This window comes from Entelurus aequoreus, linkage group LG09, assembly GCF_033978785.1.
Source record: "Entelurus aequoreus isolate RoL-2023_Sb linkage group LG09, RoL_Eaeq_v1.1, whole genome shotgun sequence".
NCBI lineage: Eukaryota > Metazoa > Chordata > Actinopteri > Syngnathiformes > Syngnathidae > Entelurus > Entelurus aequoreus.
Genome location: NC_084739.1, coordinates 38,446,732 through 38,474,382, shown reverse-complemented (window position 1 = coordinate 38,474,382; position 27,651 = coordinate 38,446,732). Strand labels below are relative to the sequence as shown.

At 37.6% G+C, this 27,651-nt stretch overlaps 1 protein-coding gene across 1 annotated transcript; it reads left to right on the top strand.

Moving 5' to 3' along the window:
• On the top strand, positions 1–26,995 carry cacul1 (CDK2 associated cullin domain 1). Its single transcript, XM_062058734.1, has 8 exons — positions 1–462; positions 586–712; positions 5,115–5,217; positions 5,688–5,783; positions 5,910–6,012; positions 21,231–21,320; positions 21,410–21,548; positions 25,031–26,995. The coding sequence occupies exons 1-8, from the start codon at positions 135–137 to the stop codon at positions 25,068–25,070; spliced, it is 1,026 nt and encodes a 341-aa protein (XP_061914718.1). The 5' UTR covers positions 1–134; the 3' UTR covers positions 25,071–26,995.
• Positions 26,996–27,651: the final 656 nt, after the last annotated feature.

Here is a 27,651-nt window from a genome sequence, read left to right as displayed (position 1 = left end):
CCCGTCATCAACACTCCGTGCGTGATCAACAACACTGAACTAAACAAGAACTGTACATGTAAAACAAAAACCCAACACTGTAAAATTCATCATATTCCAAATTCAACTAATTAGATGCCAGGTAGACGGTTGAAATGCAGTCTATAGAAGATGACAGTCCTGACGTAACAGATGACCATAATCACAACTACTGTGTCAGCAGTAGCAGCAGTAATCAAACCTATTTAACCAGCCAGCTGTCCGAGGTAACACCGCTTCATCACCCCGGTACTGTATCAGCACCGAGAGGGGAACCAGGCTTTGTTCGAAGGAGTTCTAGACCCCGCAGGACCGGCGGGTCAAAGTTCATGGACTCGGACTCATTCAGTAGTGAGTGTAGCGAAGAAGAAGAGACCGACTGTTCCACCGCCACAGCAGCCTCTGCTGAGGGCAAATCCACCCCAGACTTGACTTCTAAGTTCCGTAAGTTGATGCCTTTTAGTGTGTGGCTGATATCTGCAACTACTTAATAACACAGACCGACCCTCCTGGACACGAATGAGATACTAAAGGGTGACGAGAAACTCCCACGTCTTTCTTCCTCAGTTCTAAATGCAATGGCGGTAGAGGACTACCGTAATAACCACTGGCCAAACTTGGAGAAGGCAATCGAACGCCTGCTAGTTCATAACCCCACGGATCACATCTCTGTTTCATATGCCCAGATATACAGGTAATGTCTAAAATATCTTGGCAATGTCTCTGATGTACTGGCAATGTCTAAAGTATACTGGCAATGTCTCTGATATACTAGCAATGTCTAAAGTATACTGGTAATGTCTAAAATATACTGGTATTGTCTCAGATAAACAAGTAATATGTAAGATATACTGATAATGTCTCAGGTATACTGGCAGTGTTTTAGATATACAATTAATGTCCACAATATACTGGTAATGTCTAAGATATGCTGGTATTATCTTAGATGGTATACTGGTGATGTCTAAAATATCCTGGCAATGTCTCAGATACACTGGTAATGTCAAAAATGTACTAGTAATGTTTAAAATATTCTGGCAATGTCTCTGATATACTAGCAATGTCTAAAATATACTGGTAATGTCTAAAGTATACTGGTATTATCTCAGATATAGAAGTAATATCTGAGACAATACCTATACTATACTGGCAATGTTTTAGATATACAGTTTCATGTCTAGAATATACTGGTAATGTCTAAAATATACTGGTGTTGTCCAGTGTTGTCCAATCGAACGCCTGTTAGTTCATAACCCCACGGATCACATCTATTTCATATACCCAGATATACAGGTAATGTCTAAAATATCCTGGCAATGTCTCTGATATACAAGTAATATCTCAGATATACTGATAATGTCTCAGGTATACTGGTGATGTCTAAAATATCCTGGCAATGTCTCAGATAAACTGGTAATGTCAAAAATATACTAGTAATGTTTAAAATATTCTGTCAATGTCTAAACTATCCTGGCAACGTCTTTGATATACTGGCAATGTCTAAAGTATACTGATAATGTATACAATATACTGGTTATGTATACAATATACTGGTAATGTCTCAGATATACTAGCAGTGTTTTAGATTTACATTTAATGTCCACAATATACTGGTAATGTCTAAAATATACTGGTATTGTCTCAGATATACAAGTATACATCTCAGATATACTGGTAATGTCTCGGATACACTGGTAATGTCAAAAATATACTAGTGATGTTTAAAATATCCTGTCAATGTCTAAACTATCCTGGCAATGTCTCTGATATACTGGCAATGTCTAAAGTATACTGATAATGTATACAATATACTGGTAATGTCTCAGATATACTAACAGTGATTTAGATATACATTTAATGTCCACAATATACTGGTATTGTCTCAGATATACAAGTATACATCTCAGATATACTGGTAATGTCTCAGGTATACTGTTGATGTCATTAGATATACTGGTAATGTCTAAAATATCATGGCAATGTCTCAGATATACTGGTGATGTTTTAGATAACTGGTAATGTCTAACATATCCTGGTATCGTCTAAATTATACTGGCATTGTCTCAGATATACTGGCAATGTTTTAGATATACAGTTTCATGTCTAGAATATACTGGTAATGTCTAAAATATACTGGTGTTGTCCAGTGTTGTCCAATCGAACGCCTGCTAGTTCATAACCCCACGGATCACATCTCTGTTTCATATACCGGTACCCAGATATCCTGGCAATGTCTAAAATATCCTGGCAATGTCTCTGATATACTGGCAATGTCTAAAATATACTGGTAATCTCTCAGATATACTAGCAGTGTTTTAGATATACATTTAATGTTCACAATATACTGGTAATGTCTAAGATATACTGGTATTGTCTCAGATGTACAAGTACACATCTCAGATATACTGGTAATGTCTCAGGTATACTGTTGATGTCTAAAATATACTGGTAATGTCTTATATACTGGTAATGTCTAAATTATACTGGTATTGTTTCAGATGTACGGGTAAAGTTTCAGATATACTGGCAATGTCTCAGATATACTGGCAATGTCTCAGATATACTGGCGATGTCTCGGATACACTGGTAATTTCTAAAATATGCCGGTAATGTATAAAATATCCTGGCAATGTCTCAGATATACTAGTGATGTCTTAGATAACTGGTAATGTCTAACATATCACGGTATTGTCTAAATTATACTGGCATTGTCTCAGATATACTGGCAATGTTTTAGATGTACAGTTCATGTCTAGAATATACTGGTAATGTCTAAAATATACTTGTGTTGTCCAATCGAACGCCTGCTAGTTCATAACCCCACGGATCACATCTCTGTTTCATATGCCAAGATATACAGGTAATGTCTAAAATATCCTGGCAATGTCTAAAGTATACTGTTAATGTCTAAAATGTACTGGAAGTGTTTTGGATATACAATTAATGTCCACAATGAGTACCTTGAAGGTAGAAAAGCGCTATACAAGTATAACCCATTCATTCATTCATTCACAATATACTGGTCATGTCTAAGATATACTGGTATTGTCTCAGATATACAAGTAATATGTCAGATATACTGGTAATGTCTCAGGTATACTGGTGATGTCTTAGATATACTGGTAATGTCTAAAATGTCCTGGCAATATCTCAGATACACTGGTAATGTAAAAAATATACTAGTAATGTTTAAAATATTCTGGCAATGTCTTAACTATCCTGGCAATGTATCTGATATACTGGCAATGTCTAAAGTGTACTGGTAATGTCTAAAATATACTGGTAATGTCTTAGCTATACTGGCAGTGTTTTAGATATACAATTAATGTCCACAATATACTGGTAATGTCTAAGATATATTGGCATTGTCTCAGATATACAAGTAATATCTCAGATATACTGGTAATGTCTAAAATATCCTGGCAATGGTCAGATATACTGGTAATGTCAAAAATATACTGGTAATGTTTAAAATATTCTGGAAACATCTCAGATATTCTGTCAATGTCTAAACTATCCTAGCAATATCTCTGATATACTAGCAATGTCTAAAGTATACTGGTAATGTCTAAAATATACTGGTAATGTTTCAGATATACTGTCAGTGTTTTAGATATACATTTAATGTCCACAGTATACTGGTAATGTCTAAGATATACTGGTATTGTCTCAGATATACAAGTAATATCTCAGATATACTGATAATGTCTCAGGTATATACTGGGGAGGTCTTAGATATACTAGTAATGTCTAAAATATCATGGTAATGTCTCAGATATACTGGTAATGTCTAAATTATACTGGTATTGTTTCAGATGTACGGGTAAACTATCAGATATACTGGCAATGTCTCAGATACACTAGTCATTTCTAAAATATACCGGTAATCTATAAAATATCCTGGCAATGTCTAAGATATACTGTTATTGCCTCAGATACACAAGTAATATCTTGGATATACTGGTAATGTCTCAGGTATACTGGTGATGTCTTAGATATACTGTTAATGTCTTAAAATATCCTGGCAATGTCTCAGATATACTGATAATGTCCATATTATACTGGTATTGTTTCAGATGTACGGGTAAAGTATCAGATATACTGGCGATGGCTCAGATACACTGGTAATTTCTAAAATATACTGATAATGTCTAAAATATCCTGGTGTTGTCTAAATTATACTGGCGTTGTCTCAGATATACTGGCAATGTTTTAGATCAGGGGTCGGGAACCTTTTTGGCCGAGACAGCCATTAAAGCCAAATATTTTAAAATGTATTTCCGTATTTTTTAACACTGAATACAACTAAATGCGTGCATTTTTAAGTAAGAGCAAATTTTTTAGAGTATAATAAGTCTCTTATTATTTTTAATAACATTGTTATTCTGAAGCTAACCAATAATAGATAAAATACTTCTTACCATTAATGCGACTTCTTGAACAGTCGCAGCGGTAGAAAAACGGATGGATGGATTAAAATGCATAAGAACGTTTTATATTTTGAACGTTATTTTTAACACCGTCATTATTCATTACTTATCGTGGTAAGCAATGTCAGCTAAGATTTCTGTGAGAGCCAGATACAGTCATCAAAAGAGCCACATCTGGCTCGAGAGCCATAGGTTCCCTACCCCTGTTTTAGATATACAGTTCATGTCTGGAATATACTGGTATTGTCTAAAATATACTGGTGTTGTCTCAAATACACAGGTAATGTCTCAGATACACTGCTAATGTAACACTGATTACTCTGGTCTTCTTTTCATGCAGACCAGGTGTGTTATAATGGGTTTGTGAACAGTGAAAAACAGGTTGGATGTTTTTTAATGTAAGTAATAAATAGTGATACTCCTGTTGGAAAAGTGCAATTTCAATGCTATGTGCAATTTATAAGATGCTATTTGAACAATTATTTTCTTAAAAGTCGCATTGAGGCTAAATTAATCAATTGAATAAGCAATAACTAAAATAATCGATAGCTACAGCCCTACACTGTACTATACATGTAATATTTCAGTTACACAGCTAATGTCTGACAGGCAAAGCCCAAATGTGGTTGGAATCAAGCAAGCGCCACTGTTTCTTTGTTTTCCCAGTTATGTCTACAAGTGTGTTTGTCAGCAACACTCGGAGCTCCTCTACATGGACCTGAAATCCAAAATAGTGCAACATCTGCAGCAAGTTTCCAGCCAGCTGCATGTAAGAAGGACAAAACAATGAAATACTGTGGAACATCTGAGATGCTGATGATAATCTACCTATGATCCAGAGGCAAAGTGTCCCTATTGTATTCACAAAGTATACAGACACGCAAATATACACCACTCTTTGCATTAGGGCATGAAACCATGAAGTGAGTGCAATTCACATCACATTCTATTTTTTTAAATCACTGATTTGTTAGGAGTTAATAACCCTTGTAAAAGTTACAACACTTAACTACAAGTGGGGACCATGTTGAGGCTTTTAGAATAAGTGGCATAAAAAAGCCAAAGAAAAAGGCAAAAAGACGCGCACTGTGACATCATGCATAAAGGCTGTTAACATGTAAGTTGGGGTTTTTTGGGATGTTTGGCTTGTCCAACCAGAGAGGCATTCATAGTCTAGAGGTTCCACTGTAAATTCATATTTCTTGCAGAGATAATTACTTGACATTTCCCTTTTTTTAGGCCGTCCCACCTGAAAGCTTCATTGAAAGTTTCAACACAGCACTGACAAAGTACATTGCATCTCTTCAGTGTATTGTTCCAGTATTTATGTATTTGGTAAGTAACTTTTGAACGAGAATGGGTTAAATACTGTATATTTTTCCTAATGTATCCAAAGTTTTAGAATTGTCATGCATGCTGCAAAATAAAGTGTGAAGATCCCTCACAAAGATTTATTTTCAGAACAAATTCTACATCGAGTCGAAGCTTAACCGTGACCTGAAACAGGATCTGATGGATTTGTTTGCTGATCATGTAGCAGAGAAACATGTCAACACACTCATGCGTGAGTACTTTGCTTCAGCTGGTGTCCCATTTTTCGTGGCATGCTAGCTACTATACACTTAACTAGTATTTTTGTAGTTTTATTAATTTAAAAAAAATTATTCAGTATTTCATTAACACAATTAGAGCCTGATTTACTAACGGTATGCATGTGCAAACTTGATAGCACACGCATCTACTGAAAATGCACAAAGTGGATTGCGTCTGTTAAATGAGCAGGATAAGGCATGCAATCCATGTTGCGTCTTTGTCTTCATCAATATACAGAATATATGCTGATTAGCAAAATGCCCACATTCCTGGGAGCAGAAGATGCAAATATAATTATTTAGCACATGCAAAGAGATTTATCAACACTTTTTTAGCATGTCTGAAAAGTATGTGCAAACTGACACAATTACACGGCTGCAAGATCTGTGCTCACGCAGCGCTCGTGCTCCAAAGACAGACGAGGAACACAGAATGCGTGTATGTGTGTCAACAAATTTGCATGGTCTGCATGGACAGCAACGTCCTTTTTATAATTTCAAACTGCATGCTGGGTGAATTAAGGGGCTGATTAAAACAAATTCAAATAATGTGTCTTAATGTCTGCTGACGTTTTAATTTTTTTAATGGCGTTCGTTTTTTCATATAGAAAATATATGAACTTATCTGCTATATGAAAAAAACTCCTTAAACGATGCATTTTTTGCATCTTGAGCACAGTAAGTGCAGCCTTTCTCTCATGAGCGCATCTGCAGCGCACACTAAAAAAGTGGGATATATTGTAGATGCACCAGACTGCTACTAAAATGCCCATAAAAAGTGCTACATGTCTGCTGCTTGTTTGATAACAAAACAACACAGATAGCAGCATGAATTTGCAGTAAATGAGTGTCTCCATGGTGAAAGCTGCGTAGTACACGCAAAATCCTCATTTAAATAAGACGGTCTGCACCAGTTATGAATAGCACTTGCAAAGTTACATTACCACTAATAGTACATGCAATTTCATAGATTGCATACGCTGTTTACCGTGTGGTATTTGGATATTTGTGTTACCCAATAATAAATCCAACTTTATGTTTTGCTGGCGGCTTTAATCAGCAACTGCCATTTTTCCCTTCCCCACAGGATATACGCAAAAACACTTCCTGTTCCACCTTTTACAATAACTCCCTTCATAATAACTCCCTTCACAATAATAGTTTGCGCTTACTTAGTGAACAAAATAATAGTAATAAAATGTATTCAAATGAGTCCTATCCTTAAAAAAAAAAAAAAAAAACCTTTTGAGAAATACCATAGCCTTGTGACTTAGTAACAAAAATAACATAGGTCCAATACAAGTCACATAAAGCGGTATTACCTGAAAACCTTAATACAACAAAAAATACATCAATAGCCGTATTAATTAACTTTAGGAGGCTCTATGCTTAACCAAGTTTCCATTGTCCTACACCAAGTGCCTTGAGTAACTGCAGGGCTGAATCCCCTTTTGTGTAAGACAGTGCAGTCCGCAAGTTGTTTTTTTTGTGTCGTACCAAAAGATGCACTCAACAGTTTGAGTTTGAATGAGTTCTTTGATGCTGCTTATTTCAAGGCAAAGTCCCTTTTTAGAGACCAACTTTGTGGACTTCAGTGCATCAGCGAGTGACACAGGTTATAGGCGTGACATTTTTAGCATCACAATGAGTCAGTTCAGAAGAGTGGGGCAAGAAAGAAGGCATTATTAATGCCGCCAGACGTCACCAATGCTTCTCCCGCAAGTGTGCTGTGCACAACCCACTTGACTCTTTTAGATTGCCAAGAAAGTGGTGACAACTTTCCATTTTCTCCTATCAGTTTAATGAAGTGTCATCCTTGGGTATCTCCATCAGACAGATTTCCAAATGAGGTATCACTGAAGACACTCATCTTCAAGGCACTGTCTATTGGAAGTTCAAAGACACTTTTTTTTATCTTAATCTTGCACACTATTCTGTTTGCTTCGTGAATAGTCTGCACAGTTGTGTGTTTCATGCCTGATCCTAAGTTGCTGGCATCAAGCATTACATCTGGTCTGCTCTGTCTTGCAACCCAGAGTATTTGGCCAATCAACCTGAGTTGATGCTTTCTCTTCTCACATAGGGGTGAATCATGTTCCACAGCTCGTGAGGGATCCATGAGAATTGGCTGCATGTGCTGAATGTAGCTTTCGTGGTGTATTTTAACTTTTCTGTCTACAGTCACAAAGTCTATTACCACAAAACTGAAGTTCTTATGTTCTTCACACCCAACTTGGAATGTAGAGCAAAGCTTAGGTATCCACTGTGGTGGAAAAACCTTGTGTGCCCTCCCCATACAAAGTCACCCACATGGAAGGTGGGAACTCGAGTCACAGCACAGCCTTGATCAAGCCAATAGAAAACAGCAGGTTCAACTTGTGACATTTTTCTTCCTGCTGTGAGCATTATTTCATTAACACGATTGTACCAGTACAGGGAAGCATCAGAGTGACAGAACATGCACCCATCAAATTTCCACAATGCCCCCGTTCTCTCTGCTTTAACAGGGGTTCTGATGTAGATGTCACATGATAGTTTCATTACCTGTAGAAATGCAGACTTAATATCCATGGTGTGCAGTGTCCACTCTCTTTGACAAATTAGTGCCACAAGTAGCCGAAAGGACACTGCAGCACATCCTTTTGGGGCTCTGACAATTCAAACTCCTCAAACCTTCTGGCCACAGGCTGTGCTTTTGGTGTATATCCAGTGGGTATCTCTTCAAGGGAACACATCCATCTCGTGGAAATACACTTTTGACCCTCATCCCTTACTTCCTTAAACATGTTATATCTCCAGCTCATTATCTATTCATGTTTTGTGTTGTCAATAGACAAATCAGTTTTTAAAAACACATCATCATGTACATCTACGGAACATCTAAGAAACGTGTGCTGGGATTAGACCGTCGTGAGACAGGTTAGTTTTACCCTACTGATGATGTATTGTTGCAATTGTATCGTCACTTACATCATTGGTACTTAAGTCAGTAACAGATGTTTCCACCTCAAGGTTCTCTACATCTGATATGTCAGCTGCCACAGTAGTACCTGCCACATAGCTCACAGGGGCTCAATACATTGTAAGTTCAGCCAGTGCTTATATATACCCGTAGTTTTGCCTGCACGACTCAAGACTTGACTGTGTGAAAAACAGCACTGTCTTTATCTTTGTATTTCACAGTTTGGCCTGTTTTTAAACTAACATTGTGTCTTTGCTCAGCACTACTGTCCTGTTCAGCACAGCAATTGATGTGATGTTCTACTTCAATCTGTCTTTCTCCTTGCATCTCAGTGACAACATGCTCGGTGTCCTCTATGTTGTTAGCAGTCACTTGTCGATGCTCAACGTTTGTGTCCTTTATCCATGACATTTTTGTAATCTGAGATGATGGACTCTAATGCGGATTCCTTCGTGTCTGACAAAGACCTCAGCACCATCCTGACCGATGACATCTTCTGGTTCTTTTCCACTCCTGGGAGTCCACTGTCTTGTAATATACTTTGTCACCAGCGTTGTATTTGTCATCTGTATGGCATATTTGTTTACGCAGCACCCTCTGTATTCTTTCTGAACACTCTTCTGTAAAAGCCTTTCTCAATGCATGAAAAAGCGGAGATGTGTTTTGCGAGCCACTCACTTTTTGTTCTGCCCTCTAATGCTGGGGATTTGTCAGTTAGCAGAGGGCAGATTGGGATTTTGTCCAACAACCAAGCCATGTACACTTTACATAGTATCCATTGAAGTGTTTCAGTCACAACAGTTACTTATTTTTACTTTCAATATGATCTCAGTGAGTGTTTGGTTGTGACACGACAAAAGTCCATTGCTCCACAGGCTTTAGGCAGCTGTTGCCTTCATTTCTATGTTAAAATTTTCAGCCATCTCTCATCTCGTCATTGTTAAACTCCCCAATTTTCACTGAACAGTTTCTGTGGTGGGCCATGCACACTAATCCAGTTGTGGACAAAGTGTTTCACAATCTCAGAGGATTTTTGTGGTCAGAATGCTGCCATCACTAAACCTTGTGAACAGATCAATAATGGGTAGATACCATAGACCTGGTTCAAGCTCATGAAGATCTACTGCTATGTCTTGTTGTACTGTGATGCTAGTGGTAGACCAGCAGCTGGCTTTGGTGTAGTCTCTTTGTATTTTTTGGTAGTGGTAGACCAGCAGCTGGCTTTGGTGTAGTCTTTTTATATTTTTTGGCATATTTCACATTCAATCACAATTTTGTCTTGTATGGTGACACACTCTGTGTCACTGTTGCCTGAACTTTTTACAAGCTTATGTAGCCTGTCAGCAAAAGCATGTCCAAATTGTTTGTGAAGTTTTAACAGTATTTTAATTTTAGCGCTGAACTCATTTCTTCTGTGACTGTAAGCACTTCTTCAACCTCAATTTGTGTTGTTTACTTAAGTGTTATCTCCTGTAGTTATCAATACCTGGTTATCCCATAGATTATTATTGTTGCTACTGCCCATGATGTTAACACAGTAATGTGACTGCACTGTCAGAATCAGAATCAGAATCAGAAATACTTTATTAATCCCAGAGGGGAAATTTAAATTTTCAGCACAATCCCATTCAAGATCAGACAAACATTACAGGGAGACAGAACAGGATCGCTGACGGGTCTGCCAACTTCCGGCGCCCCTTACAAAAAAGGTGAGATACAGATAAACAATGGGGGGTGCTCCTGGAGAGGGGGTCCAGACTGAGGCCAAGGGAAAAAACAACTCATAGCCATAGCACACAACCCTCTTACATGTGTGTAAGAGGGAAACATCAAAGAACACAAAGGACATTAAATATGTTAAAAGAGCAGAGCTGATGCAACCAGCCACTTCTACATACAACTATGAATAAAAGGTAAAAGAACCATATACACTGTGGTGGCCTCTGCGGTGTTCCACGCCATCGTCTGCTGGGGTGAAGGGAGCATGGCCAGAGACAGGAGCAGACCCAACTAAGCAACCAAGAGAGCCGACTCCACTCTCGGCCGCCAACCAACTCTCGGCCAGTGTCCAGTCCGCATGGATGAGCAAGGATGCGTCTGAGGAGACTGAGGTGTCAGATACCTGCTCAATCAGCCAAGACACTGTGAAGCCTGTCCGTCCCGGCGCTCAGTGCTAGCTCTGCAGCCCTGTCTTTTCATCTGCATCTCCTCCAGTCTCTCCAAACGGACTCTGGTGTGGCGGAGACCCAGCAGCTGGTCTCCATGGCCAAAAGGCTCCCGGGAGGCAGATCTAGAAGTCCACAAAAAAGCACAGCAGAAGTCACGAAAGTGCCACCCCTTGTCAAACAGTCCCAAAGGGTCCCCAACCAAAAGGCAGCCGCTACAGCGGGGCCGTCATTATTCATTTTCAGTCTTGTGCCTTGTCGCTTCATATAAGCTTCACTCAAAAGCAGTGGGATGTCAGCTGGAACTACCTCCATTTTAATATGGCACATTGTATATCCAATTAGTGCAGGAATTTTTAGCTTTTTGGTGGAATACACCACTTTTCCATTTCCAAACCTGAAGGGTTGACAGCTGGGTCTTCGTCTATTTTAGCTTATTAACCTCTTTTTGGCAAGTGCAGCTGGGATAGGCTCCAGGCCCCAGTGACCCTGAAACGAACAAGTGGTAGAAAATAGATGGCTGGATAGATGTTTCAGTCCAGTAATGTAGCTATTTAGCCACTCTTGTCCACACACCATCCGTGTGCATGCGGTGTCAATGATCGATGTGCCAAAACACTCTGTCATGAAGATTTCAGCTCCAGAGGATGACTCTTTTGTAAACAAATTGATATTGCACTCTTCTACATTATTAGTTTTACAGTCTTCTGTTAACTTGACTTGCTCACCTTTGTGTGGACAGTCTTTGACCCAGTGAAATGTAGACTGACAGATGGCACACTTTAATCTGCGACCATATCTGTCCAGGGGATTTGTGCCGGGCAGAGGTGTCTTCTGTTGATCCTTTTGAGGCCATGACTTGCCTCTCAGTCTAGTCTTTTATGTGACATAATGCACTTTCCTATTTAATTCCCAGACTGGAAGCAGTCTGTGGATTCCATCTAAAAATGTTATCAGTCCTCCAGTTGATACCTTTTCAAATGGGAAGCAGTATAACTCGGATGGTGGAGCTGCTGAACCACATACTGATATACTAAAGGTTTTAAGTGTTGTACGTGCTTAGAAATGTTTTAAATAGATTTTTCTCTAAGGTTATATTTTGTTCTTTTGTGTGGAAATAATTGTATATTCTTGAGTAGTAGCAGGTTATAGTTTGCTTTGTGCATAATTTGAGCGGTTTGAAAATGCACCAAATCACTGAATTTCAATATTTTTGATTCAATAAATACAGGGTTTGAATGTTTTCACTAGCCAACATTATGTATTTTTCTATCTGACCTCCTTTGTAACATGGTTAGTGAACAAAGTCTACTTTTGTAGTTATTTCCCCATATTTCTACTCAATAACTCAGATATCTGGTAACACTAGCACGCAGTAGAGAACATGAAGTGATTTTTGGTCCAAAATATATTTAGCTTTATTCATTATGGAAGTGTTTCCATCTACCTTTTGTTGTATATTGTTATGAGATTTACAATTTATTCTATCGTCTATTATTACACTCAACAAATAGATTTATTTTACTCTGTCAATGTTAACTATTTGTATTTGTGTTTATTTTTCTCTTCTACTGTTACCAACTGTACTGTTACTATTTTAGTTTTACTGAGATTATAAGAGTCTGTTTTTGTCAAACCATCTCTTTAATTTGTTCATGTATTCTGTTATTTGTTTTAGCTAGCTTCTGTGTTCTCTTCTGAACAAAACACAGTTGTGTCAAGTTATTTGTAACTTTACAAATGTTGTTTGTATAGAGATTGAACAGTTTTGGTCCCAGTATTGATCCATGGGGTACCACGCAATATACAGTCGTGGTCAAAAGTTTACATACACTATTGAAGGACATAACACCTACTCAGTGGCCTAGTGGTTAGAGCAGGGGTCACCAACCTTTTTGAAACCAAGAGCTACTTCTTGGGTACTGATTAAAGCGAAGGGCTACCAGTTTGATACACACTTAAATAAATTGCCAGAAATAGCCAATTTGCTCAATTTACCTTTAACTCGATGTTATTATTAATAATTAATGATATTTACACTTAATTGAACGGTTTAAAAGAGGAAAAAAAAAAGAAAAAAATTACATTTAAATTTTGAAACATAGTTTATCTTCAATTTCGACTCTTTAAAATTCAAAATTCAACCGAAAAAAAGAAGAGAAAAACTAGACTAAACTTCGAATCTTTTTGAAAAAATAATTTATGGAACATCATTAGTAATTTTTCCTGATTAAGATTAATTTTAGAAATTTGGATGACATGTTTTAAATAGGTTAAAATCCAATCTGCACTTTGTTAGAATATATAACAAATTGGACCAAGCTATATTTCTAACAAAGACAAATCATTATTTCTTCTAGATTTTCCAGAACAAAAATTTTAAAACAAATTCAAAAGACTTTGAAATAAGATTTAAATTTGATTCTACAGATTTTCTAGATTTGCCAGAATAATTTTTTTGAATTTTAATCATGATAAGTTTGAAGAAATATTTCACAAATATTATTCGTCGAAAAAACAGAAGCTAAAATGAAGAATTAAATTAAAATGTATTTATTATTCTTTACAATAAAAAAAATAAAATTTACTTGAACATTGATTTAAATTGTCAGGAAATAAGAGGAAGGAATTTAAAAGGTAAAAAGGTATATGTGTTTAAAAATCCTAAAATCATTTTTAAGGTTGTATTTTTTCTCTAAAATTGTCTTTCTGAAAGTTATAAGAAACAAAGTAAAACAAATAATGAGTTTATTTAAACAAGTGAAGACCAAGTCTTTAAAATATTTTCTTGGATTTTCAAATTCTATTTGAGTTTTGTCTCTCTTAGAATTTAAAATGTCGAGCAAAGCGAGACCAGCTTGCTAGTAAATAAATCAAATTTAAAAAATAGAGGCAGCTCACTGGTAAGTGCTTCTATTTGAGCTATTTTTAGAACAGGCCAGCGGGGGACTCATCTGGTCCTTACGGGCTACCTGGTGCCCGCGGGCACCGCGTTGGTGACCCCTGGGTTAGAGTATCCGTCCTGAGATCGGTAGGTTGTGAGTTCAAACCCCGGCCGAGTCATACCAAAGACTATAAAAATGGGACCCATTACCTCCCTGCTTGGCACTCAGCATCAAGGGTTGGAATTGGGGGTTAAATCACCAAAAATGATTCCCGGGCGCGGCCACCACTGCTGCTCACTGCTCCCCACACCTCCCAAGGGTTGATCAAGGGTGATGGGTCAAATGCAGAGAATCATTTTTGGTACTTTAACTTTAATGTCATGGCTGTCTTGAGTTTCCAATAATTTATACATCTCTTATTTTTTTGTATTAGAGTGATTGGAGCACATATACTTGTTTGTCACAAAAAACATTCATGAAGTTTGGTTCTTTTATGAATTTATTATGGGACTACTGAAAATGTGACCAAATCTGCTGGGTCAAAAGTATACATACAGCAACATAATTTTGGTGATGTAGAAAAGTTACAATCAAATCAAATTAGCTTCATGGCATGGCCTCTTAACTTCATGTGATTGATTATGATTGGCGACACCTGTTGACTTCTCTGAGCCCATTTAATTAGGGCTTGTGTGATGCAGTCATTAGACTCGGTTACAAACGCGACAATGGGAAAGTCAAAGGAACTCAGCACAGAAATGAAAAAACGAATCATTGACTTGAACAAGTCAGGAAAGTCACTTGGAGCCATTTCAAAGCAGCTTAAGGTCCCAAGAGCAACTGTGCAGACAATTGTTTGTAAGTATAAAGTGCATGGCACAGTTTTGTCACTGCCACAATCAGAAAGAAAACACAAGCTATCACCTGCTGCTGAGAGAAAATTGGTCAGGATGATCAAGAGTCAACCGAGAACCACCAAAAAGCAAGTCTGCAATGAATTGGAAGCTGCTGGAGCACAGGGGTTAGTGTGTGTGCCTCACAATACGAATGTCCTGGGTTCGATCCTGGGCTCGGGATCTTTCTGTGTGGAGTTGGCATGTTCTCCCCGTAACTGTGTGGGTTTCCTCCGGGTACTCCGGCTTCCTCCCACCTCCAAAGACATGCACCTGGGGATTGTCTAATTGGCAACACTAAATTGGCCCTAGTGTGTGAATGTTGTCTGTCTTTCTGTGTTGGCCCTGCGATGAGGTGGAGACTTGTCCAGGGTGTACCCCGTCTACCGCCCAAATGCAGCTGAGATAGGCTCCAGCACCCCTCAGACTCCGAAAGGGACAAGCGGTAAAAAATGGAAGGATGGAACACAGGTGTCAGTGTCCACAGTCAAGCGTGTTTTGCATCGTCATGGACTCAGAGGCTACCATGCAAGAAGAAAGCCTTTGCTCCAGAAGCGACACCTTAAGGCTTGTCTAAAGTTTGCTGCTGATCACATGGACAAAGATAAGACCTTCTGGAGGAAGGATGAAACAGTTGAAGCAAAAAATTTAGCTGTTTGGCCACAGTACCTAGCTATATGTTGGAGGAGAAAAGGTGAAGCCTTTAATCCCAGGAACACCATTAATACCGTCAAGCATGGTGGTGGTAGTATTATTGCTCTGAGCCTGTTTTGCTGCCTATGGAACTGGTGCTTTACATAGAGTAAATGGGACAATAAAAAAGGAGGATTACCTCCAAATTCTTCAGGACAACCTAAAATCATCAGCCTGTAGGTTGGGTCTTGGGTGCAGTTGGGTGTTCCAACAGGACAATGACCCCAAACACACGTCATAAGTGGTAAAGGAATGGCTAAATCATGCTAGAATTAAGGTTTTAGAATGGCCTTCCCAAAGTCCTGACTTAAACGCCATTGTGAACATGTGGACAATGTTGAAGAAACAAGTCCATGTCAGAAAACCAACAAATTTAGCTGAACTGCACCAATTCTGTCAAGAGGAGTGCTCAAAAATTCAACCAGAAGCTTGCCAGAAGCTTGTGGATGGCTACCAAAAGTGCCTTATTGCAGTGAAACTTGCCAAGGGACATGTAACCAAATATTAACAATGCTGTATGTATACTTTTGACACAGCAGATTTGGTCACATTTTCAGTAGACCCATAATAAATTCATAAAACAGGCATGTGATTTTTCCGTCTAAAGTCGGAATTCCGTCTTTTTTAATCTCGGGAAAAAAAGATATATTATCTTCCGTTTTTCCGTTTTTTTTTTCCGACCCTAAATCAAGATTCGAGACGTAGTTTATATTACGCCGTAGTTGATTGGTCAATATGTTCCTTGTGACCAATCAGGACATCTGTTATGAATGATGACGTTAATAACGTCATCATACCGCCATTTTCCATATGTAAACGATGTCGGTTCTCGAGAGAAAGGACGCTTTACGAGTAAAAGAAATTGATAAACATGTCAAAAATAAGTTTCGATGGGACTGGATGGAAAGGGAAATCACTGATACTGTTGGGAAGAAGGAAGTTACGACTTTGTTCGGTGATTTTATTCGGAAAATCGATCGTCCCGGAAAGGTTTTGTGCACGTGGTGTCATGATAATATTGACTATGGATCACGAGGTTTCAAGGTTTTGGAAGTACATGCGAAACGCCAAAAACATATGAAACAACTTGAAGCAAGGAAAACAAACTTTTCACTAGCTGGTACTTTTGGATGTCAACCGAAAGTGACATGGAGAGGAAAGATCCACCCAAAACCCACTTCAGTTGCAGACAGGGTTGTTAATAGTGAGGTAAGCTAAAAAATATTTGCTTGCGAAATACGCATGTTTGTTTTAAATATTAACCAATTATTGCTTTGCGAAATATAAAGGGGTTTTTCTAAAAATAAAAAGCCACGTGAAAATATATTATGAAATTACAGAAATTCAAAGAGTCGCATTATTGAATCCAGTTAACAATTTATTTGAAATAAATTTGCATATAATACTATTTTGTAATATTAAGTTCTTATGTAGTCTCTTGAAACTATTGTCAGTGGTGTAACAATCTTGAAGGTAAATATTTTCACACTTGTTTCATGCAATATGTCAGTGTCCTCACATTATTATTATTTCCTATTTTCAAATATGAGTAGGGATGTTCGATAATGGCTTTTTGCCGATATCCAATATTGTCCAACTCTTTAATTACCGATACCGATATCAACCGATACCGATATCAACCGATATATGCAGTCGTGGAACTGCATATATATATATATATATATATATATATATATATATATATATATATATATATATATATATATATATATATATATATATATATATATATATATATATATATATATATATATATATTATATATCCAGGCGGCTGTTTATCTCAATCACTCCAGGTTTCACCGTCACTGCCAAAGTGAGTGTTGTAGTCCCCCAGCAGAACAAGGAAACCACCACTATGATGTCATTGTGGCTTGTGCAGCCCTTTGAGACATTTGTGATTAAGGGCTATATAAATAAACTTTGATTGATTTACCTGGGGGAGCACTCTCTGCGTAAGCACAAGCAACAGTCAGGACCCGTCTCCCTACCCAGAAGCTAACCTCTTGTCTACCGTGACAAACTCCAACGTACAAGCTCTGACCAGCGGGGCAACAAGTATCGCCACCCCAGCCCTTCGCCTCTGACTGCTTGCAATTCCAGAGTGGAAGAGAGTCCAGCTCCTCTCAAGAGGACTAGTTCCAGATCACTTGCTGTGCGTTAAAGTTAGTACGTCTAGATTCTGCCGAAACCTCTCCACCTCGTGCACCAGCTCAGGTTCCTTCCACCCCAGCAAATTGACGTTCCTATCCCAAGAGCTAGCTTCTGTAGCCGAGGATCAAACCGCCAAGGGGCTCTTCCTTAAAGATAGGGTGAGAAGATGTGTCATTTGGGAGGAGCTTAGAGTAGAGCCGCTGTGCCTCCACATCGAGAGGAGCCAGATGAAGTGGTTTGGGCATCTGGTCTGATTGCCCCTCGAAGGCCTTCTTAAGAAGGTGTTAGGGGTACGTCTGACTGGTAGTAGGCCACAGGGAAGACCCAGGACACGTTGGGGGGACTGTCTCCCAGCTAGCCTGGGAATGCCTTGGGATCCCCCGTAAGGAGCTGGACAAAGTGGCTGGGGAGAGGAAAGTCTGGGCTTCTCTGCTGAGGCTGCTGCCCCAGCGACCCAACCTCGCATAAGCGGAAGAAGATGGATGCATGTAGGTCTGGCCTGATAATAAGTCAATAAATTGAACGATAAATGAAAATTAACACAATAACTCTGCCGTCATCAATAAATTGCTACGTCTTCGTCTCTGGCTTTTAAAATGGATACAAGAAGTCTCACTCTGTGCAATGCTCTTAGCACAATATTCGACAGTAGAACTACATGAACAAAGTGAGGCTCTTGTTAGTCATTCAAAATCTCTGTTTCGGTAAGCGCAGGTGGGGCCTACTTACAATTCTCTTTCACACGTTTTCCTGTGTGTATTAGTGTAAGTGACACTCACTTTAACATTGGAAGTGGAGCTAATCATTTTTAAACAACGGTCACTTTTAAATTACACTTTGTTTCTAACCCGTAGGAAAAGACCTTTGTGATAAGCTGTGTGAACCTCGGAAATGTGCTAACCAATCACAGATCTTTTTTTTCTAAATTTATTTCAACAATAAAATTCAAACAATCCGAACGTACAAGAAAAAAACAAGTAAAAAAATAAATATAATTTAAAATATATATTTTTTATGTTATGTTTGATGGAAATTGTATTTTATATGTATTTTAGGATGTGGGAAATTTTCATAACCCTGTTTTACTTTGCCATCAGTAGTACACGCTGATGTAAAATTATATTTTTTTTGGTGGGATGTACACACAAGGATCTGCGGTCGGGTCCCTAGGCATTATTTGTTTGCATAAATAAAATTTGCTGAAGAAAACACCCCAATATGTACAAATGCAATTTAGTACCAGTAGTCAATGTCACGTTTTTTAAATGTTTTATTGAACTGCAAGTCATTGATTTGCTTAAAATTAAGTGAAAATAAGTATATTGAAATTTAGGTGCACATTTTGAAAATCTTTGCAGTTTGCAATAATCTTGCAAACAAGGTACAGTTACTACTACAGTTACAGTTAAGGAGCGCCCTAAGTGGCTGATCCGTTGGCGGTCCCGTCTTAGCGGGATTGTGCCGAAAATGTAATTTCAGTTCTTATGTGTCTTGTACATGTTAAGAATGGACAAATAAAGCTGCTCTGATCTGCTCTAATCGATAATGTAGTAAACAACTTAACATAGTGCATCATTTACTCTTCTTTAATTTAAACAGTTGTTGAAACAAACAAGATTGGTTACCTTTTTCAGGTGACAATGCTGATCTCTTTCTTTGGTACAATGTGACCCCAGCTTGTTGTGATTACTTACAGGTCCAACGTTCTCCAGGAAAGAAAATACATTCACATACACATTGCATCTTTATGCTCTTGTGTGTGTAGTACAGTTGGTTTATCCTTGTTGTAATTGTGCCTCTTCAACGTACAACAGATCAGCTGTGGTGATATGAATGACATCCACAGAACTTTCCTCCAGAAGGTCTTATCTTTGTCCATGTGATGTCAGATGAAATCAAAATTGAGCTGTTTGGCCACAATACCCAGCAATATGTTTGGAGGATAAAAGGTGAGGACTTTAATCCCAGGAACACCATTCCTACCGTCAAGCATGGTGGTGGTAATATTATGCTCTGGGCCTGTTTTGCTGCCAATGGAACTGGTGCGTTAAATGGGACAATGAAAAAGGAGGATTACGAGTTGACCCCGACTTAAACAAGTTGAAAAACGTTTCGGGTGTTACCATTTAGTAGTCAATTGTACGGAATATGTACTGTACTGTGCAATCTACAAATAAGTATCAATCAATCACCTCCAAATTCTTCAGGACAACCTAAAATCATCAGCCCAGAAGTTGGGTCTTGGGTGCAGTTGAGTGTTCCAACAGGACAATGACCCCAAACACACGTCAAAAGTGGTAAAGGAATGGCTAAATCAGGCTAGAATTAAGGTTTCAGAATGGCCTTCCCAAAGTCCTGACCTAAATGTGTGGACGATGCTGAAAAAACAAATCCATCTAAGAAAACCAACAAATTTAGCTGAACTGCACCAATTTTGTCAAGAGTGGTCAAAAATTCAACCAGAAGCTTGCCAGAAGCTTGTTGATGGCTACCAAAAGCGCCTTATTGCAGTGAAACTTGCCAAGGGACATGTAACCAAATATTAACATTGCTGTATGTATACTTTTGACACAGCAGATTCGGTCACATTTTCAGTAGACCCATAATAAATTCATAAAAGAACCAAACTTCATGAAAGTTTTTTGTGACCAACAAGTATGTGCTCCAATCATCACAAATAAATAAGAGTTGTAGAAATTATTGGAAACTCAAGACAGCCATGACATTATGTTCTTTACAAGTGTAAGTAAACTTTTGATCGTGACTATATATACATATATATACATATAAGCGGTAGAAAATGGATGGATGGATATTTTCATTCTAAGATATTATCAAAAGCAAATTATGTTTACCACTTTTTAGTTAGGGTTCTTCATTACGTACACCGCTACTCCTCCTCTGTTTCTATTAATATAAGTTATTTCTTACCCTTCCAGATCAAAATCTATTACTTTTTTTTATCATCTGTCCATGTTTCTGAGATAGAGATCATTTTCAAGGGTTTGCTGAATTGTTTCAAAAAATCCTTCATGTTATTGTCGTTTGCATACAAGCTTTTACTGTTGAAATTAATAATTCACAGCTTGTTGTCAAATTCAATGTTGCTGTTATATTGTTCATCTGTATAATGAAAAAAGTATTAATGATGTGGGAGAAAACATTTGTATCTGAATCTATATCAGTCTCCAATTCCAGAATTTGAGGGTCTATGTTGTCAGTTAAATATTTTCCTGCTCATCAGTCTTTTGTGTTGCTTTATCAACAGATTTCGCGATAACTAAAATTATCGATAATTGCATCCCTAAAATAAAAGTAACTAATGGATTGATCTACTGTGTTCCTTGGTGGGAGCTTGTACTCAAACCTTGCTGACAAACTAAAATTCTTCATGACATCTATTTGGGGTTTATTCCAGCGCTTCTCATCAAAGCTCATGCAATGCCCTTTGAAGTGCAGCCATCAACCATGGCCAGTGTGGTTATAGGCCTCCACAGCTTCCGACCAGGTACATTATCACAAAACGGTTGCACCCTGCACCAACATCCACACAATTTTTGTCTGTATAAATCTTACATTACATTATTTATTTTGCAGAATGGGCCCAGTTAGCGCCAGCACTGTTCTCAAGCTTTATTCCTCAAATCAACCCTCCTGCTGTGGAGTCATTGCTGTCTGACTACGCCGCTCACGACCAGAAACTTCAGATGGAGCTCTCCATGAACGGCTTCCCACGGTCAGTCACCTTAGTGTATAATTGGTGTTGGGGATTTGTCTTTGGCTGGATCCACAGTGCAATTCTGGTTTGGATCTGCATTGTGGCAATGTAAGCAGAAAAATAAACAGATTACATATATGCTGTCAATGTGAACCTGACATTATCAAGGAGAGGAACACCTTAGAACAACAACTGTGTCTCGGTGTGAGGCAGTCATCTGCCTTGACAGGTTGGGTTGCGGTAGATAGACAAAGTGTAGATACAGGGGTAGTGTGCAGATTGAATAAACATGTGTGCAAATATCTCGATCAAAACCAGTAATAGTGTTATAATAACGATGAAGCCTTTTTTTTTAACATTACTATCACTTAAAATATAGGAACAGTAATGGCACTGTAAATTCACACTATGATGCCCAATTCAGATGTTGCTATCCAATCTTTTTATATATTTTGCATCGGCATTAATAATGTTATTGAGTCTGTGAAGTGATGCAAATGTGCCATGTTTGCAGCAGTAAAGATGGCCCCAATTTGGTAATGTCAAGGATTTTTTTTAAACTGCAGTCAACATTTTTATAACCAAATAATTGCGTGTCGGTTATTAAAAAGGAAGCGGGTAGAAATTCTGGGCATGGCAGCAAGGCTGCTATCTCAGTTCCAAGGAGTGTGTGGGTGAGAATGGCGGGACATTGACATAAGTTCCAAAACATCCTCTTTTCGCTACTGACTGTTTTCTGCTCCTTTGTCACACATGGGCAAACAAATCTGAATTGACCTGCATCGTGAACATAGCTAATGAGAAACTGGTTATATATCAGCAAAAAAAGTATCCCCTTGTAACGGAGATACAAGCTGGACAGCCAGTCACCATATAAATGTCCTCCATAAGGGTGCTTCTTTTTTTTATTTAAGTGAAGTCATTTACAAAAAGTAAACAAAATAGGCTATACTATAGGCTATTAGGAACTAGCAGCTACACAACAGCTCAGTATACAATAGCACACAAACCATACATACGTAATAAGTGTCCTTAATCGAACAACATTGAGGTCTAAAACACGACGTTTGTCAATGTAAACAAACTGAATATACCAGTAGTTGCATATTACGTTCAGATACAAAGTCTCCAAGGCAGAAGCATATTAGAAAATATCCAGTTACAAATGTGTCCGCATCATTCAACTTACTGCTTCATAAGCTTAACCTAATGCAGTATTGTGGCCTATAGGTGTCGCCAAAAACAATTACCGCTCCACTTCAATTTAATTAAAGACTCCATTCCAGATGGTTGATAACAAATAGATTAGTGTTTTTCATACCTACCATTGTTTTTTGAGCAATTTAATTCGACCAAACCTTTTCTAACATTCCACACCACAAAATAATAAAAGTATAATTTGTGCTGATATCGTTTTGAATCAACATTGTTATGGACAAAGACTCAAAGCTCCAATATCAGTATGGTATCAGAAGTGAAAAAGTTGTATCGGGACATCTCTAGCATTTACTGCGACTAGTAAAAATAATAAATGTTGTAGAAGTGTTGGAATCAGGAGCATCTATTTATTACAGGAGGAGAGAGAGAATTAAGTAAGCAATTGTATCTTTAATTTATCAAAACTACATAGAAAGCATCACGGACGATTACCTGTAGTCCAAATAAGGTATAGTAGAAGTTAGGGCTGCAACTAACGAGTATTTTGATAGTCGAGTAGTCAGCGATTATCTTAACGATTAATCAGATAATAAGGCATGCACATATTTAATGGCTCTAATTTTTCCATTGACTTCTATATGCAGCTTAAGTTTATTTAGGCATGTGCTTACAAACAACAAAGATGACTAATTCATTCCTAAATATTTATGTATACTATAATTGTGCTGCTCACTCAGCTGTTACAACACTTAAAATGACAATTATTGTTCATTTAAAAGAAAGGAAAGGCAAAGTGCTAAAAAACAACAACAATTAACCTTGTTTATGTTTTTTTTTAAACAGTTACAATAGCAGCAATGAAAACAAACAACACAAAATCTAACTTCCACAAAAAGAAAAGCATTTTGTGATGTTTAAAAAGCTGCACACTGGTATATTGACTATTGATTAACTCTTGGCAGTTTCAGCACTCAAATAGACTCAATGTGTAGAATTCTACCCTTGATACATTTTTAAAATGTTGGCTATTTAATAGATTGTATGTTTAATCTCATGATACCTCCGCATTGGTGTCTGTCTCTCTCTCTCTGTAAGTATGTGCTTGCGCGGTACACGTTTGTTAAAGTGCCTTTTTTTCGGCATTGCAAATTGACGATGCTTTAAAAAGTACTGGAATTGATGTAAACAAAGTTTAGTCTTGTTGGCTAGCTAACAAGGTAGAAGCTGACACACTTACTGAGGTCTGACATCATGTCTCCGCATTAAATGCTCGCGTATCACAGATTACTTGCCTAAAACATGGTTTGCCTTGCAAAATGAGCAAGGTATTCATGTTTTTAACAAGAATAAGAGGAAATATTCTGAAACTTTACATTTTATCACTGGCATTGTTTTGGCGAGTGACCCAATTCCGCCCGGAAAGACACAAGTGATGACGTCAAGACCATTGTCGACAAATATGATTGTTGGCAACAAATTTTATTGTCAACAATGTTGACTAATTGTTGCAGCCCTATTAGAAGTGTGTTGGCCAATAATTGATGGCCTTCATAGTGAGCCTAAGTCAAACTAATCATGATATTAAGTTTAGAGATGTCCGATAATGGCTTTTTGCCGATATCCGATATTGTCCAACTCTTTACTTACCGATACCGATATCAACCGATACCGATATATACAGTCGTGGAATTAACACATTATTATGCCTAATTTGGACAACCAGGTATGGTGAAGATAAGGTCCTTTTAAAAAAAAAAAAAAAAAAAAAAAAAATAAGATAAATAAATTAAAAACATTTTCTTGAATAAAAAAGAAAGTAAAACAATATAAAAACAGTTACATAGAAACTAGTAATTAATGAAAATGAGTAAAATTAACTGCTAAAGGTTAGTACTATTAGTGGACCAGCAGCACGCACAATCACGTGTGCTTACGGACTGTATCCCTTGCAGACTGTATTGATTTTACTGATATATAATGTAGGAACCAGAATATTAATAACAGAAAGAAACAACCTTTTGTGTGAATGAGTGTAAATGGGGGAGGGAGGTTTTTTGGGTTGGTGCACTAAATGTAAGTGTATCTTGTTTTTTATGTTGATTTAATTTTAAAAAAACAAAAAAAAACTGATACCGATAATTTAAAAAAACGATTCCGATATTACATTTTAAAGCATTTATCGGCCGATAATATCGACAGGCCGATATTATCGGACATCTCTAATTAAGTTGAATGTTTTCTCGTTGTTCGCATTTTGGACCATGTAAAACAGTAACCTGTAGTATAGTAGATGTTGAAAAAAGCTTGACGTGAATACCTTTTGTGTTTGCTGCTGTTTTCAGAGGTGATCAGTCTCGTAAGCGGGCCAACGATGACTCCTGATTGGAAGATGAACATCATCATCACGTGTGTTACTGGTACTACTTAAGACACCTGTGTTCATGTCAGGGCTTTGTGTCACAGAGGAACAGGATTGTAACGTGCTGCACAACAAATCACACAGGAGGCACTAAAGTGGTCACTGGTGCGTGTTTATATCCATGGTTTGTGACAGAGTGCCTTTATGGTATCTGCGCTCATCAGATGTCCCATGAAGGGATAAGCGGATGTAACTTGCATTACTAACCTTTGTCCTAAAAGTGTCTTGCAATCCTTTTTAACAGAGACTTGCTGCTATTAGCCATACAGTATTTTTGTATGCAAACGCCATGCTTCTCACTCCTTGTGACTGTGAAATCTGCAGCTTCATTCAACACAAGCGAGAAATGGGAAGTAAACTGTAATGTTCCTTCTAATTTTGCCTTTACTGTGTCTCTAAACTCGATTATGTTTGCAGCTACGCCAAAGAGGAGTACTTTAAATTCTGTGTACTGGTTCAAGCTAACGTTGTCAAAGATGTTTGCTGCCTGTTTGTTGAGTGTATATTTTTTTATACTAACATTATTTGGTTGTTCTCATTGACTATGTTTACACTGCAGACTAAAGTGGCCTAAATCTATTTTTTTCTAAATAGATTTTTTCCAGATGACTGTTTACACTGCAAGTAGAATGTGATCTTTATCAGACTGCAGTATAAAAGTGCACAAGCCCCAATGTGGCCCCGATGTGGTCTTGGCGCCACTTGCATGTGCAGTTCGACGAAGTGAAAACAAAAGAAGTTGACCGGATTCAGTAAATGAACAAAGAAGTCGCTACTTTTACAAACTAAAAGTGGCCATGACTTAAAAATGTGTGTTTTTGTTTACATGAAAATAAATTAAAGTAATATAATTAATATAATTAACTTATTTACGTAAACAACTTACGCAATGTAAGTAACATGTAAGCAAATACGGGACAGCATACACATCTATTCCGGTCCTTCAACAACCACTATTTCTTCAAAATCAAAGTATATAATATATATCTTCATATATTACGTATAGTCTTTTATCTAGTGACTAGTGATGCTCCGAAAATTCAGCCGACAAAAAATACTTTGCTGGATGTTGTGATGACGTATTTACTCCCGCTGGTGGGCTGCGTCTTTCTCCGCGCACATGAATGACGTAGCTCGCCCAAAGATGGCGAAAAAGTCACAATCACATCGCATTCAGGACACTTTTTATTTATACAGAAGTCTCATTTGAAAAGATAAGATGCGGACTATCTCCTGATGTGGCCTTAATCTGATGCGAAAGGATCGGATTTGAAGCACTTGGAAGCGGTAAAAAAAAATCTGATCTTTGTCACTTTAGGGCAAAAAAATCCGATTTGGTGTGCAGTGTAAACGAGGCCATTGGAACTGCTGTGTTTGTTGTAGAAATGTACAGTACATGTACAATAGAAAGGGGATTCATATGGCCCCATTCATCACGGTTTACCTGAAACATGAAATGTGACAATTTTGGGGGGTGCACTATCCACTTTATCTGCCAGATAGCAGTAGAGTGTTGAATATCTAAAAATGTGTTTTGTGTCTATTACAACTTTGACCTTGTCAGTTGTTATATAGAGTGGCACTTTCCATTATTTTTAGAAGATCATCCAGGATTGGGGCCTAATGAATCAGTTCCCTGCTGTAGGAATCTTTACTTTGACATATAGTTTCGCCTGGTCCTTATGTGTTAACTGGCAACTGATATGCAAACATACAAACATGTGCCATGTGTCCAGGTGTGCAGTTTATTTGTGTTTGTCGCAGATATGTTGGTGTAATAATTCAGAGAAATGTTTTTACACTGTTTTAAGTGTAATTTATATCTCAGCCTTTGTCTTTTTTGTCTGTCATGGGAATGCTTGTTATTGTCGTTAAATAAATATGTTCATAAGGAACCATCTGTTGTTATTTTACCCCCAAAAAATGAGATCATACATGATTATTCATTCCATAGAATGCATATAACTTAAAAATGACCAAAAAGCATAACATGTTTTTCTTCAGTACAATATTTTTGTAACTTTGGCTTCATAGTTAATCTAACATTTAAAGTCTAAACCAGAAAAAGTGAGTGCACTGCATGGCAAACTAATGTAAACAGTATGATGCAGTAACACTACTCCAATGTAAACAAAACAAAATAATATACAAAATACAACACCAACATTTAAATGAATCAAACAAAACTGGTCATATTTTCTGGAACCCTCTTTCCAATGTAAATTGATAGTCTAGTTCATGTTTTTTAAACTTGCCACCTAGCGCTTTAAAGATCGCAGCTGTAAAATATATGTAAGACATGTTTTTAAGCATGTTCTATGTATTTTTTCCTAAGTTGAGTAATTGTTAAATGAACAAAAAATATCAATACCACATAGTGGCCAGTTGATGAGACTAAACCAATTAGAGCGCGCTCTTCAGTATCATGGCCATTGATTGGCTCGGCCATAAAGGAGTGAAAAGGTGACCATGTGAATGTTATTTAATTTCTAGAGGGCTTGTATAATACTAAAAACTATTCAGAAGGCAGTAAACATTGTTTTT